The 16,004-nt window shown below is 38.2% G+C and overlaps 1 protein-coding gene across 10 annotated transcripts in view; it reads right to left on the bottom strand.

Moving 5' to 3' along the window:
• Positions 1-16,004, bottom strand: part of ANKS1B (ankyrin repeat and sterile alpha motif domain containing 1B) — a 432,033-nt gene that overhangs the window by 196,547 nt on the left and 219,482 nt on the right. For all 10 annotated transcript variants that reach the window (XM_051612894.1, XM_051612912.1, XM_051612951.1 and 7 more), the window contains one exon: positions 2,683-2,789. In XM_051612894.1, the coding sequence (XP_051468854.1) occupies positions 2,683-2,789 (107 nt within the window). The remainder of the gene's footprint in view (positions 1-2,682; positions 2,790-16,004) is intronic.

The raw sequence follows: 16,004 nt of genomic DNA, 5'->3' as shown, positions 1-16,004 counted from the left end.
TCCAATAAATGATCAACCATTACGTCTTTTTATCTGGAAATACCTTTTTATTAGAAAGCTAATTTAATTAATAGAATTTTGCCATTGAGAGCAGTATAAATAGGTTATATCTGTTCTCAGATGTATGTTATTCCATACACATTAATTATATCACTGTGTTACTCCCTCTCCTGTTCTGAACATCTAGTAAGACCTGTACTACTAAATCATACTTAATAGGAGTGTGATGGTTGTTGCTTAGGCAACAGAATGGATAAATGCAGGTCAGAATGTGCTTCCAGAAAAAAAAACACAACAGGAATATGGTAGAGAAAAAAGAACAAAAATGTCTAACTGATTTTTACTGCATTGACATATTAAAGTTATCCAGTGTAAAATAGCTCACCTATCTGAAACACTTAATTTAATATGTTTGCAAAATACAGCATAATGTATAAACCACTTTAATAAAGGTAAAGCATTTATTTCATATTAAGGAAGAGTACAACACATTTAAGTTTGGAGTAAACTGATTTTTTCTCTTGGCATAGCATGTCTTTCTTTTTTCATTTTCCTAAACACTTTACAAGTTTATTTTTCTGTTGAACATTTTGACTAGATAATATGGAAAATATTTTTTAAAATACTCATTTGAATTTTCAGGACAGGCTTTCCTCACATAATGCTGATACATGCAAAAGAAAAATATATAAATAAATTGGTGTTCTCTGATTCTCTTATTTCAAATAAAATATGGGAACTGTTCAAGCTCTGCTTCAAACATGAACTGAACCAGTGTGAAATCAAGAAATTAGAAATTTTTAAATTACTGAAATAATACATTTTTATTACTAGGCAATTTTCCAGCTCTTTGCTTATCATTGTATTTAAGAGTCTAAACTTCCATTTACATATGCATGCTACCCCAAGTAATATTAAGAGTAATGATATATTTTACCTGCAATATTTATTTTAAAAGAAACCACTTCAGAAAAGGATTACATTAAAATGACCAGAACACATTAGCTAATACACAAGTATACAGACATAACTTAATTTGCCTGATACCTGAAAAATGGAATTTGTGTATTTAATAATAGAATCTCATATAAAATTTGTATATTTATATAAGCATACTAATAAGAGACACAGGAAATGAAGGTCTTATTAACTCCCCCCAGAACATGGTTCAGGCCCCTCCAGAGCCAAAGGCTGACTGGAAAGCTTTCCAGGATAGTTTCTCTGGCATCTTTGGTGCTCACAATTTACCTGTGGTAGGTGTATCCCTCTACATTTGTTATGCCACCTACAGCCTGTTGTGAACAATTTCCCTCTGTGATCTCTTTAAGACTAAATGATCAGCTACTTATGTAACTAATGCTACAATGTATATAAGAATATGTGATTACATGTTGGAAAACTGCAGCTTGAAAAACATTTTGGATTTTTTTTTTTTTTCCACATTGCTGAGCTGACAGCACACCCGTGCAGCCTTATTTTGAAGAATATTTAAAGGTAAAGATTCTAATGATTTCTACTGTCATAAGCAAAAGATCACATGGCAGCCATGTAAAAACAGTAAGGAACCTCAACACTTCTATAATGGGGAAATGGCAGAGATCTGTGCCTTAATTTTCTGATCAGAAACCCGTAGGCATATAATTATGTTGGCAAAATAAATGAAATAGGAAAAAAAAAACAACTAATGTGGTTTTACAGTCATAATACCCATGCTGTTTTTTTCACTTCTGTTTCTTATATGCCAGGTGCAAGTTATAAAAAGTTAGTGTTCCAAGATATACATGGTTACTAAAAATATCTTAAAAAGTGGTGATTAATTTTATTTTAAGCTCTTATACTTTATAGGAAATGTAGTCAGGATTTTTGTTCAAGTAATGGGAATACTGTAGCAGGTAGAAAAGCAACTGTATTACAGCCTTACAGGAGAGCTGTTCTCTTTACTGTGAATATTAATTTCAATTGAAAGTTCGTGCGTGACACGTCTATGTTACTTTACACCACATGATACTACTGTAAGTTCTGAATTACATAAAATTTTATTGCATTCATATGTTTCTGAAAAAGGTCTAAAGTTAACGCATGAAAATGGAAGTGTTAAAAGGAATGCACTACTTTTCCACACAGGGCACATGTTTCAACAAGTGAATCCCATAGCCTGATTATCTAAGAAGCAAAAACATTAAACTGAGGCATCCAGAATCACTTGCAGAGAAAGCACACTTCGTTAAGTAATTTTCTGGTATTAAAATACCTCAAAATGCAAGAATGGGATCATGTTACTTAATTATTATTTCAATGATGTTAATGGTCAAATAAAAGTAATAATGTGATGTATTGCAGATAGGGGTGTTTACAGCTTTTACACACTGAGAATCCTGCAATGGATTAAAAGAACTGTGCATTTTCCTTCTTTAACCTGAAGATTGAGGAGAGGGAGAAAAAACCTTAATAGCAATTTTTTCTTTTACCATATTTCTGGCTATGATATTTTGTATGGTGTACATTTTGGAAGCTTATACAAGGACAGTTTATATATTAATTTAGCTAGACATAGAAAAGTGCAGAACTAAACAGATCTTAGTGCAATGCAGAATAGCTCTAAGGTTTTTATGACCATAGAAGAGACAGACAAAAAAGGCAGCTACAGTGTACATACACAGCTATGCACAGAAGATTTCTTACCATAAATTGCACATTGTCAAATCCATTAGCCAGCAAGTGGTTTTCATACTGAGGTAGCCCAATATTTTCCAACCATTGTCCCACTGTCTGGACAGGGCATCGGGGTCCTGTAGGAGGGTGAAGAGGGAGGCGTTTAAGCAACGAATAACCATCCACTGGATAATAACGGTAGTCCTGGGCTGAGAGGTGGCATTGCCACATCGTGTTCCTGGGAAAGTTGGTATCAAAGGAGCCCGCCAGCTTGACAGATAAATGTTTTCAGCAAGCAGAAAAGTCAGAAGTAAAACATAGTTTACAGGGCAGTATACAGCGTAAGATCTGATCCCAGCTCTACATTTCTTAGTTATTAATCTTTACTACAGACCACTACGTCATAGAGTAGGGGGGAAAAAAAAAAAAGAAAAAAAAAAGAAGCATATCAAGCTGTCAGCTAAGCTGTTCTCCGTTATATGTGATTCTTGGAATACTCCACAATGAGCAATGCACTGCCAGCAGCAAGAATTCTTTTTATCAAGTACTCCTACACTCATCAGTATGCAGCTCCATGCTTCTTGCTCCCCCTCGCTCGCTCCCCTTCATTACCCAGCCTAGGCTACACCTCGCATTTTCAATAATAGCCATCAGATAAGGCAGATTTTTTTTTTGTCTGCAAGCTGTAAGCCTGCTGCTGCTGCTTCCTCCTACACACCCATCCAAGCGTCAATCTTGAATGATGAGAGCAGTCAAAACAAATGCAGAAAATAGCAAGAATCAAAAGCAACCTAGAGCACTTATATCGGAATAGAATCTTCATAGCAGTTATGCTTTACATATCTGTTTGTTGTAGATTTTTGTGTTTCACAAGACCATAAAAGATGCAATACATAAACCATAGCCTATGGCAAAGTTTACTATGCCTTCCCCTTTCCCATTTTAATACAAGATAGGCAGTGGTCTACATCTTGGCTTTTATAATAGTAAAACCCTTTAATGGATCAACAATAATACATTTCACAGTTTTTCTCATGTAGTACAGCAAAATACATAAATGGCACAACAATTTTAGTCAAAGTAATTAGATTATCTGCATGACTTCTTCAACCGTAAAATACTATAAGACACAAGAAAACCTTAATGTCAGCATAAAATGATTTAACTTGAAAAGGTCACCGTTTCAAATGAATAATTAAAAGAATATTTTACTAAATAAAATGTTAAGTTTATATCTTTTTCTTACAAAACTATGAATGATAGCAAGCAGACATATAAGATTTGCATGAATTCTAGAGAGGATGCATATTTTACCCACTATAACTGGAAAAAAAGAAAAGTGATGAATGTAAAATAAAGAGAAGTTCATTTTCTGCACAAGAAACCATTTACCTCACAATGTATTTCTCATCAGTGTTCCATTTTTGAGACAGTATCTCTCAAGATGGAAATGTTTTACACCTTTGTTCTGAGAGGAATGTTTACTAAACATTTAATTTCCATAATGGGATCAAAGGACTTAGCAAAAAAGGCAGAAAATGGGTATATTCAGGGTACAATTCTAAGAAGAATCCTGTCCAGTAGAACTTAATGTATTGAACACATTAATTAATTTTCTTTGTTTTTTCTAGTTCATTATGAATCTCAAGCACTGACCATCACTAAGGAGGAATTTAATTCTAGGCATAAGGAAATTATAGATCTATGTCAAGAGCATCACTTGGGATTGATGATACTATGGCAGAAAACCGTTTCATAGAAATCCAAACTTACAGGTTGTGACTGACACATTGTAATACAGTCTCTGCAAGTGAGATGCAGAAGCTCCCAGAGCAGTCACAGAACAGACCCGAAACTTAGCTGGCTTAACAATATTTTTTAAGAGTTTCAACTACAGTTTGACTAGTCCTTGGACTAAAACTGGATGACCTTTCACTCTGATATTGCTGCTTGGATTTGTGGAACATCTCATAGTAACTGAAACCCATAATGATTTTGTAGAATAATTTTAGCCGAGCCACAGGAGATCTTGATGAGGTTAGAAAGTTGCCTAGGATAGGTCTGTCTGACTACTACATGAAATATGAAAGGTTCATTAGATTTCTCAAAAAAGTACTAAAGGCTTATCAGGTGGTGGTAAATCTGTAATTGCTGAAGAAACTTTTAGGAGTTTTCTCAAGTATTTAATAACAATAGCATGTGAATATATGTGATACAGAGCACATTTTTTTGGTAAAAGTACAGTCTGCACAAATAGCTAAGTGTACTTCAAACAGATGAATGGATAATTAATTTTTTCTTAGACAAAGTAGATTTGCCAAACTGATAGGACTCTAGGTCTAATGGAGATACAAGTGCATTTGTTCACACCTGTTTGTAAATATTTCCTATTCTGCAGATTTTTTTTCTACTACAAACTAATCTCTTTGTACATAGATGGAGCATAATCCTCTCAGGACTGCGCCCAGTCAGTCATAAGGATTATGTATGTATGTAGGAGGGTAGGCTATGTTGAGTTGAAATGTAGTGGATCTCCCTCGGGTAAGGAAATTTTAAAGGCTGGGTGACCTCTTAAAGAGAAAAAATTGAGAACAAAATTATCTTAAACAAGATGAGAATTTAATCCTTGCTGAATTTTTCTTAGTTGACTGAAAAGTAATTAATTCCTCTGAAAAGGATTCCCAACTTTGCCTTTCCTTTTCCCACATAAGCAGAAAAATTGCTATTGGAAAGAGACCTAGTGAACCATAATCTCACTCTTTGAAAGGATTGTGCATTGCTGAGTCCTGTATTTCCCATACACATGTAGGCACAAATGTCTAAGCATCTTGTGTCCCCCACCAACAAAAATGTTCTACCCACAATAAGGCACTGCCAAAAATCAATATACCAGTTTCAGGGTCAAATTGCTTCTTCCTTACCTTACTATAAACAGCATGGAAGTTATGCTGCCAGTGATGGGAAATGCTTGGCTCAACGCCTAGCAACAGTGCAGGCAAAATTCAGGTTTTGAATAGCTCCCCAGACACATGTCCTAATCTAGATGTTGGTACTGCATCTAGCTATCTTCATGGCCCCAGCCCTGGATGATGATAACACTGTTGGTCCCACTGTGCACTCTCCTCCAGCTCTGTTCCCTACCAGTATAGCTACATGTCTGAGCCCATCAACACAACATAAGGTTGCTCAGCAAGGGGAAAGAAAATAAGGAGAAGCAGTCAGCTCGCTGCCTTGTTCTCATCCCTGACTATCATCTCATTGCTCAGGCACCCTGTTATCTCCTTCTTCTGCCAAAAGTAGTAGTAAGGCAAAGGCAAAGGAGCAGAGTCAGGGATATGGGGTCTAGGGCCAAGACTTTGGTTATGGGAACTTGTGGGTCTTTAGATGTCCTTGTTCTTTGCCAGTCCAGGAGATTTAACTTAAGGGACATGCCTGGACAGTTTTTGTGAGTCAATGCAAGTAGAACCTGGAGCAAGAGCTACTGCTCTGAAACTAGAAGGCTGCCTCTTCATTTTGCTAGACTATGATCCAGTGCCTGCCCCTACTTTGCCTATGCCTAAAGTTGGTCCTGATATTGAAAAATGTCATGCAGGCTGTATGAGATGGTCTCACCTGCAACACATTTATAAGCTACTATGCTCTCTTTTCGAAGAACATAAACCCCATGATTATCCTTCTGTTATACCACAATTTAAAAAGATGTACCTATTCCTGCACGAGAAAACCGATGTATAAGTCTCTTACAGGGAAAGTGATCCTTGGATCTTTCTCCTCCAAGGCAATAGAAGAAGCACATTGAAGTGATGTCTGCAAGAAAAGTGCCATCTGGTATGCACTACGATAATTTCTACAAGATGTCTTGTTCCCAATGAGACTCAGAATATCTTCATTGTGGGGTTTGGAATTGACTGAATCTGTGATATCAGAGAGCACATGATTTCAAACATGTTGCAAGGCAGATCTGCTCTAAATGCAAAGGAATTTAAGGTCTCCTCTATTATACTGTCTCTGCTGTTAACAATGTGGATTTTTCTTCCTTTAATTTTCTTTATTTAATTTTTTGAGTGAGGAAAAAAAAAAAAAGCAGTTATTATTTGCAGAGGAGGTGCTCCCCTCAGTCATAATAAATAGATTATTATAAGCCATTTTATTAGATAGGTTGATACCTGTCAGACATGGCTGAACACTTCTGGTGTTAAGGAATTAAAAACTGGAGAATTTTAGTAGTTACTAACCAAGCAATTTTTGAGTGGATTCTATATCACAGTATGAAAGGACTAATCTTTTAAGTACATTGGCAGCCAGTTTAGCAGAGCTGGAGAAGAAAGTACTGTAAACTTGTTCAACATTAAATGGGATATAATTTTCCTCTTTCTATTTATGATTTCAGCAAGATAAAAAAGTTATCTCTTGACATTGCAACAGAACTTGTGCTACAGCTGAGTTAGCATGACCAGGTGTTATAGTGAATAAACCAATCTAACGACATGCATTCCTGGAGAGGGGATAAGAATAGCTAGGAACAGGATGTTGTACGAAAGAAAATATGCTCAACATCCAGCAGACCAGTATGATTAAAGAAAGTTTCTTATGGGAGAAGTAGAGAAGGTTCCAAGAAGTGGATGCAAGATTCTGCTTTACCTTATGCATTTCAGTTATATTATTAGGCTACTCAGAAGGCTTTTATTTTAAATGAAGTTTTTTATAAAACTCTGAAAAAGACTGGATGCCTTACATAAAATCTGTAACTTATCTCGGCAACCTAGCTTTTTGGATGATGATCCCACTTTGGATGATCGTGTTTGGTGATGCTGAATATTTTCCTGAAAGTACTTTTAGAGACATTATTCATGGCATATACAGAAACAAAACAAAATGAATAGAAACAGTGTGAATTTAAATAACACTATCTAGTGTCTATAATCTAAAGGTTACAATCCACTGCTTGTGTGTGGCTCAGAGCACACAATAATAATTCTCAAACCACAGCTAATGCAAGCTAATGGAACAGCCCCCATCAACTAGGAAAGCCATCCTCACAGTTCTTTTCTGATCTTTGTATCAATATTTATTATAACTGTAACACTATGTAAGTACAATAACTGTATCTATAATAACAATAACTAAAAAGTCAGCAAAGACAATTCATTTTAATTGTCAGACGATTTGTGAACAGTGAACTGTACTTTGTGAACTTCACTGGCCTTTCTACAAGTTTGTTTTTCTGACTCTTGATGTATTATTTACCCAGGAACAGTTCAGTCAAAGTGCTCCACCCTAACGTGAGACATGTATTTATTACAGATGCTTCAAAGTTAGGATATTTTTCATGTTCAGTTGATTGCTTTGGCAACTTAAATTTAGTCTCCTTTAGAACCCATCCTGTTCAGTCAATGAGGGATGGATCTTACTAGAAACTAGGACACGGGACACCTTGTTCTATTCAAGACTGTCATTACTATAAGACTGAGCAACATACATATGGCCGCACAGATCAACATAGAGCAAGACTGCTTAAAGTAGTGTTAGTCTTTCTAGATTCTGATTTTGTATTTTAAATTCTGTGTGTATTTGTGTGAAATTGCTTTCTAAAGACAACAGGAAAATCAAATTATATTATATGAGACCATAAGGAGCGAGGCAGCAGCAGCCATAAGTGCTGTGCCATTAAAAAAGTGCACTAGATTGAGAAGGATGGGAGTTCCTGCAGCCAGGGAACCCTGAGGGAGAGTGGGAATTGGCAGCTCACGTGAGAGGCCAAGAGGCTGACATGGCTGGGAGCACTGCCGGGGCAACCATGGGGGATTTAAACGTGGCCATCAGAGAGGGGCAGAGCGAGCCGGGCATGCGGGTGAGAGTGAGCGGAGGAACAGCAACTCTGCCTGCTCAACAGGTGAGCCCTGTTGGTGGCTGTCACCCTATTGGAAAGACATCTACTATGGTCTCCATTCGGCAGAAGGCCATGTGTTCAGCACCAGTCAGGGTGGACATGGGAATCCAGAGAACCCATGGAAACATGGAGCTGTGCAGGCCACAGGCTGCAGGGAGTGTCAGAGCCTTTCGCTGGCAACACGTGGCAGATACAACTGCTGTGCGCTGTGAGCAGTTGGATGATCTCCTCTGCTGAGTGGCAGATTTGCAAGAAGAAGCTGAAAGGCTAAGGAGCAGCAGGGAAGCTGAAAAGGAGACAGACTGCTGAAGCCAGGCTCTGTCCCCTTTGAAGCAGAAATGGGAGCACCCATCAGAAAGTATGCAGGATCAGGGAGCCCCTGTATCCTGCCCCTGCTAGCCCAAAGGCAGTAGCCTGGATGAGGGGAGGGAATGGAAGCAAGTTCGTGGTTGTGGCAATAGATTAACTCCTTCCTTGCCTACCTCACCCCCCACCAGATGCCATTAATAAACAGATAGAGGCTCTGGTTGAGAAAGACCAGCCAAATGGAGATGTGGATGTTGGGCAGCCTACACCAGAGGTATGTCCACAGTCAGAAAGACCTACCATCCACATTATAATAACATCGGCAAGGAAAGGAACAAAAGAAGGTTACAGTTGTAGGTGAATCCCTTCTGAGGGGAACAGAGGGTCCAACATACTGGGTAGACCACCCTCACAGAGAGGTATGCTGTATTCCCAGAGCCTGGGTTAAGAAAGTCACTAGGAAACTTCCTAGTTTAGTACAGTCGTCACACTACTACCTTCCATGTAGGTGGAGAGCAAGCTGAGACCTATAATCTAAGAACAATCAAAAGAGACTTTAGAAATGGTGGTGAGGGATTCTGGGACACAGGTTGTCTTTTTGCCTTTTCTTCCAGTTGCAGGCAATTACATTGGAATGAACAGACAAATGCAGTCAGTTAATAGGTGGCTTTGTAGCTGGTGTCACTTCAACAATTTTGGCTTTTTTGACAATGGGATGGCCTATAAAGCACCAGGCTTGCTGGCACCTCATGGAGAACACCTTTCTCAAAGGGGGAAGAGGGACTTTGTGTAAGAGATTGCAGGGCTGATTGACAGGGCTTTAAACTAAGTTTGAAGGGGGTGGGAGATGTAACTGGACATGCTAGTGAGGCCACTGGGTGTAGCAGCCCAACATTTGTGGGGCAGTGTGCTCACATTTTGAGCTCACATTTAGAGTCCTGCACCTGGGAAGGAATAACAACATGCACCAGTACAGGTTAGGAGCTGACCTGCTAGAAAGCAGCTCCATAGAGAAGGACCTTGGAGTCCTGGAGGACAGCAAGCTACCTATGGGACAGCAATGTGCCCTTGTGGCCAAGAAGGCCACTGGTATTCTGCGATACATTAAGAAGAGTGTGTCCAGCAGGTAGAGGGAGGTTCTCCTCCCCCTCTACTCTGCCCTGGTGAGACCACATCTGGAGTATTGTGTCCAGTTCTGGGCTCCCCAGTTCAAGAGGGACAGGGATTTACTTGAGAGAGTCCAACAGAGGACTATGAGGATGATTAAGGAACTGGAACACCTGTCTTATGAGGAAAAGCTGAGAGACCTGGGGCTGTTTAGTCTAGAGAAGACTGAGAGGGGATCTTATTAATGTATATAAATATCTGAAGGGTGGGTGTCTAGAAGGAGGGGCCAATCTCTTTTCACTTGTGCCCTGTGATAGGATGAAGGGCAATGGATGCAAATTAGAACACAGCAAGTTCCACCTCAACATAAGGAAAAACTTCTTTACTATTAAAGGCTTCCCAGAGAGGTTGTGGAGTCTCCTGCTCTGGAGACTTTCAAGACCCATCTGGATGTGCTTCTATGTGACTTGTCCTAGGGGATCATGCTCTGGCATGGGGGTTGGATTCGATGATCTCCAGAGGTCCCTTCCAACCCCTAACATTCTATGATTCTATGATGCAGCACTGTAATAGCCATTACTTCAGTCAGATTTCTATCCTTAGTCTACAGAACAGAAATATAAGATTCAACCTACTGCATTGCAAGAATTAGTTAAGAACAGATGGATGTTTCACTGCAAGACCACAGGATCAACTGCCTCAGATCACACCACAGCTTCATCTAGCTTCATCTAGCTTCAGTCATTCACCAGCTTCATTCACAGTGGCTACTATTAGATGCCTGCAGAAGAGCACAAGAACAAGATGGACATGCAGTGATTGTTTCCTAGCATTTTCCCACTTTCCAGCAATTTGCAGGTTAATACCTTCCAGAAAGATAAATAGTGTCTTTATGCTTAAAAGTCCTTTGTGGATTTTTCTACCTGTTTGGTGGTTTGGTGTTGGGAGAAAAACATTGCAGGGAGAGCTATATTAATCCCCCAGCCTCCCTCTGTAACTCTGTTCCACAGGAAATGGAAGAAATGTCTTGCTGCATTTTGTGTGCCACCACAAGGATAATAGGTTATTGTAACCTTGTGTCACACTTATGAAAGCCACAGTTAAGATGCAATCAGAATTCAGCTGCTTTTTTCCCACCTTCATGAGTGCTGAAGCAGCTCCTACTGCTGGAGGCAGTGTTGAGCAGTTGATGTGAATCCAAACATCAGTGGATCTCCATCATTCTGTGAAATTATTCTATCTAATACAAATTCCTTTGATAGGACAAAGAGCTTTCAGTTGCTTGTAATTTTTTCAGGAATCATATCCACATCCAAGGGGTAAATGTGTTCATCCTTATTCAGGCTTCAACGAAAGTTAATAACATATTATGAAAAAAGGAGATAGTTTCTTAGAGTAATTTCTGTGCTTGCCTCAGGAACTTTTGCAGGATAATAGTAACACTACACTCACCACCTATGAGTAATCATTTTCACTGTTTTCATGTAGCAAGAAGAAAAGTCTTGACAATTTGCATGAAACCATGACCAATCAAAATATTTTATTTAATTCAGTAAAGATTTCAGACTACTGTTAAAAACTATTATACTAAGTGTATTTATATATTTAAATATATGCTATATAGTCTTGCTAAAAACTCTATGCAAGCTCCAACCTTTTTGCTAGAATTCCTGGCATCATAAAAACAAATTTACGTAACTTCAAATTACAAATTTGTACAGCTCTATGCTAAGCAACACTGGACTAGCAAACAAGAAGTACCAGGTAGCAGAGAAATATTTGAAGGAACTGTTCAAAGAAGGTTTGAGAGAACACTCACTGCACAGAGATCTCTCAAGAGGTTAAAAACAGCTATGAAATGGATGGCAACCATAATTTCATAGATTTGGTAACTGCTGCAAGCTCCTGTGGAGAGCTGTGGTAACGAAACACCTGTACTGACACTACAGCAAACTACTGTATTCAAATTATGATCTTTAAAGTACATTCAATGGAAGGTAAAGGATTTTTCCTGGGGCTGTTTTACAGATCAGATTCAACTTGAGACTGTGTGGCACTTTGCTTTCTGTTTTAATTTGACCAGTTGGGCTCAGAGGCTCCTTTGCCCCTGATGCACCAGATTTTAGAGCAATTTCCTCCTTTGACCAGCTGATCAGGTGAATTCCCTCTCTCCTTCTCATTCTTTCTAGCTTTATTTTATTATTCATTTTATACACTCCCTGTTTATCTCAATTCTACTTATTGTCCTTGTAGGTTATGAAAATTTGCTCTTTTGTCATCCTTCATCTGCAGCTACAACAATCTGTTGGTTCTGTTTCACATCTGTCTCTTTCCTTTTACTATTTTTTTCTTCCACTTCCCATTGCAAGCCTTTTAAAACATGTTAAAAAAATGATCATTTTAAAATTAAATTACTTGTCTGAGGTTAAATTACCCCCTGCTATTTATCTAGAGTTGAGACTAGCTTTGATTTAGGTATTTGAAGTAATCCTAACTTAACTTCAACATCTTTATAAATTAGATGCAGGACAATATCTGTTACATGCAATAGTTGTGCAATGTTAACTAGCAGCTAATTATAAGGATGATACTCTAAATCTGTGCTGGAAAAAGCATCCTTAAATAGGAGCAAAAATAACTTGAAGCTCTTTGCTAAAAAATAACACTGAACTACCCCTCACCTACTTATTTCCTAGAGCATTCAAAACCTCAGAATCTAATAAAATATAAATCAGACACAAATTACCCCATTTCATGGATATGGTAATATAAAACTACAATAATCAATAAAAATAAGAGGCATCAGGGCCCTGAGGGCACCAATAGGCCTTGCTGTCCATGCCCAGAATCTCCTTGGGCCTCCTTCCATCCTACTCATAGCCCAGGACCCCCATTCAGCTCAGGCTGGGGCCATCAGTCCCTGTCCCAGCAATGCCACAGCAGTGTCAGTCCCTGGCCCTGTCTCTGATCCTACCTACTGGATGGATGCTGGGCCTACACTGTAGGTAGTTTGTCACCTGGATGGAGTCCTCAGATACACACAGAGGCTTTTTCCCAGTCCTATCTTCAGCCCTGCCTCCTGCATGGAGTATGAACCCATGTTACAGCCTTGTCTCCATTTCTCTCTGACTCAATCTTATTTTTGCTCCTGGCTAGGTTCCCTGGATGGACCCTGGACCCAAGCCATCTGTCAGGCACCTGTCTGGGGGTGGTCAATGGATCATATTACCCATACCTGTCTCTGTCCATTGGGTGCAGACCCCATGGCACTGCGCCCTGTGGGTGAGGGCACAGCTCACTGCCATTAGGGGACAACTGGCCTTCTTTGCTACCTGACAGAAAGTCAGGTTCTCAATAGACACCTGCTTCATTACATAAAAAACTCTATAACCACCCACCATTTATCCCCTGCAAACACAGGCTCTGCAATACCAAAAGCAAAATGCTGCATCTTTCAATGAATAATAAAGAACTTACTTGAGTAGGTGGCATGCTGGCATAGCTCTGGAAACTCAATGGACTGTTTGCATATGGATGAAGTTATATAAACCCTGTTCACCCTGTCTGCAAGCTCCTTCATGCCAACTGCTCAGCTGTCCCTCTCCCATCTTTGGAGCAGGAGCACTGAACTGGTCTCCCCTACCTACAGACGGTGCCTAGGATCCTGTTTCAGAAAGCTGTGTTGATGCCTACAGAGAGTACAAAACACCTCTCATGGCATTGTATGTAGTCCTGCATGGCTTTTTGTTTTAGAAATTGGAATTATAGAATTACAGCTTTCCAGACAAGTTTAATAAACTGTACTCCAGGTGTCATTCCTTCCGTTGTTCCTTTGTCACGGCTCATGGATCTCAGCAGGAGCTCAAGTGTCCCTACAGGTACAGGTTAGCTGAAAATATACTCATCAGACTGATTTTGCAAATGCTTTGTAACATGTTAATGATTATTTCATATACTACAAACAAGAGAAAAACCACAGCTGCTTTAATAAACCAAACCAACACCTATAGTTATTCTCTAACATTCTGTTCTACAGCTGTTTATTTACATTCCCTGCTATTCACTGAAAACAGTAATGAACATGGATTTTTGTTGCATAAATTTGAGAAGAATGGCTGGTTTCTATATGAATGTCATATTCATATGCAGATAGGGGGATTTGTGTACTAACAAGATAATTTATACTTTGCAATTATGCCCTATAAAACATTTTAAATAGCCTAACAGAAAACAGAAATAGCACTAAGTAACTGAGATGGTCCATCACTTACCATAAATAGGAAAAAAGTCAGATTGCAGACTTCGTAACAAATATTTATCTGAACTCATGTATGAAGTAAAGAAAAATAAACATACTTGAGAAACAGATACCGGAACAATTCACAACTCCACACTAAATGCTATTATTAGCATTTAATGCAAATTCGTATTAGAAATAAATAATTTAATCTCAGACATCTCAGATTTGTAATAATGCAATAACCTAAAATAAAGAACTAAAGGCAGCAGTGGATAAAAGTAGAAAAACAGTTTTGAGAAGTTCCTCGTATCATGGGTTATGAAGTAGGGATGGTAAAAAGTAAATAGCAAATAATTTTGGAAGGATTTGAAGGCTTTAAAATACAATATCTTCCTGAATATAGATCAGTGAAACAAGAAAATACTGATTCTAGTGTTATGATCATGAACTCAGGTTAACAGTCTAGGTTAGAAAGAAAACTAATTTACTTTAGCTAGTTCAATATTCTAAAGTACTTCATTTTCTGGAGGTGGAACTAAAACTAGAAACAATTTTTTGTGGTATAAATTCTATAATAAACCAGAGATTTTTAAATAGCATGTGATATTCTTGTCATTACTAGGAATGTGAGTTTATTTAAATCTAGAGATTACTAGATTAAGAAGGAAACATGAGTGAATCAACTGAACTTTCAGGGAACTGTTATTAATTCCATTTTAGTAGACTTAGACCTCTATATAATTTATGAAAGATAAACATCATAGTCTCACTTGCAACAACATCTCTAACCCCAAATATTTGTAAGAGTAATGCCCATATAATCGCATACAAAAGATCACTAAAGATATTGAACAAAGCTTTATAGATTTGTCCTTAGTAATCCCTTTATGGTTTCATACAGTCTGTCTAAGAAGTTAGGAATATTATGTTATCTTTAAAGCATTTCCTGGCTTCCAAGTCTAATTTTTCATCAGATACTTTTAACCCTGATGAGGTGTCAATTCCTATTCTGCATACATTTTTAAGCTGGTATTGAACTTGACTCTGCTTTAAGGAATAAGTGCAGTTCAATTTAGTGACATCAGCTGAATTAAATATTAATACACATGGGTGTAAATGATTACATAGCTGCAAGGTTCAGATTAAACTGCAAGGAAAAAGCTGAACCTAAGCAAATGAATTCTAAAATTCTCAAGTAATCTGATAATTCTTTTTCATTTATTCATGTATTCATTTATTATATTATTATATATTATTCATTTATTATGGTTTGAAAAAAAACCACTTCTAAGTCTCTGGAATGACAGTAGGATGATTCTGAGATCATTCTAGAATGAGGGCATCATTAGCTGGTAACTTCAGGCACACCAACCAACACTTCAGCATTAACTGTGTGAAACACAGCTAAACCGTCCTTGTGAGGATGACACAAATTATTAGTACTCCCCTGGCTCAGTGGGAAAACAGGCAAGACCTCAGTCCTACTGGAAATAACTTTGAAAAATGTATTTAATTTTAATTTTTTTTTTTCAAGTTCTGATGTCTGCAATCTACCTTTGTTCCTTTGATCCTTTTATCTCCCAATTAGATGGGCACAGCTCAGCAATATTCAACCCCCTGGTGCAAAACATCCAGTATGTGCAAATCACTGACTTCAGGGACAGGTCAGACAGAGCAGAGAACTGAACAGGATGAACAGATTGCAGTTTTAACATCATTGTCCTCAGAAGTGTTTTCAAATTCACTTAGGAGTCAGTGACACATCTACTACCAATAGAATCTGGGAGGCAATATGAGTAATATCATTTT

The sequence above is a fragment of the Apus apus genome, chromosome 1, assembly GCF_020740795.1.
Source record: "Apus apus isolate bApuApu2 chromosome 1, bApuApu2.pri.cur, whole genome shotgun sequence".
NCBI lineage: Eukaryota > Metazoa > Chordata > Aves > Apodiformes > Apodidae > Apus > Apus apus.
This window is presented reverse-complemented; position numbering and strand designations above follow the sequence as displayed.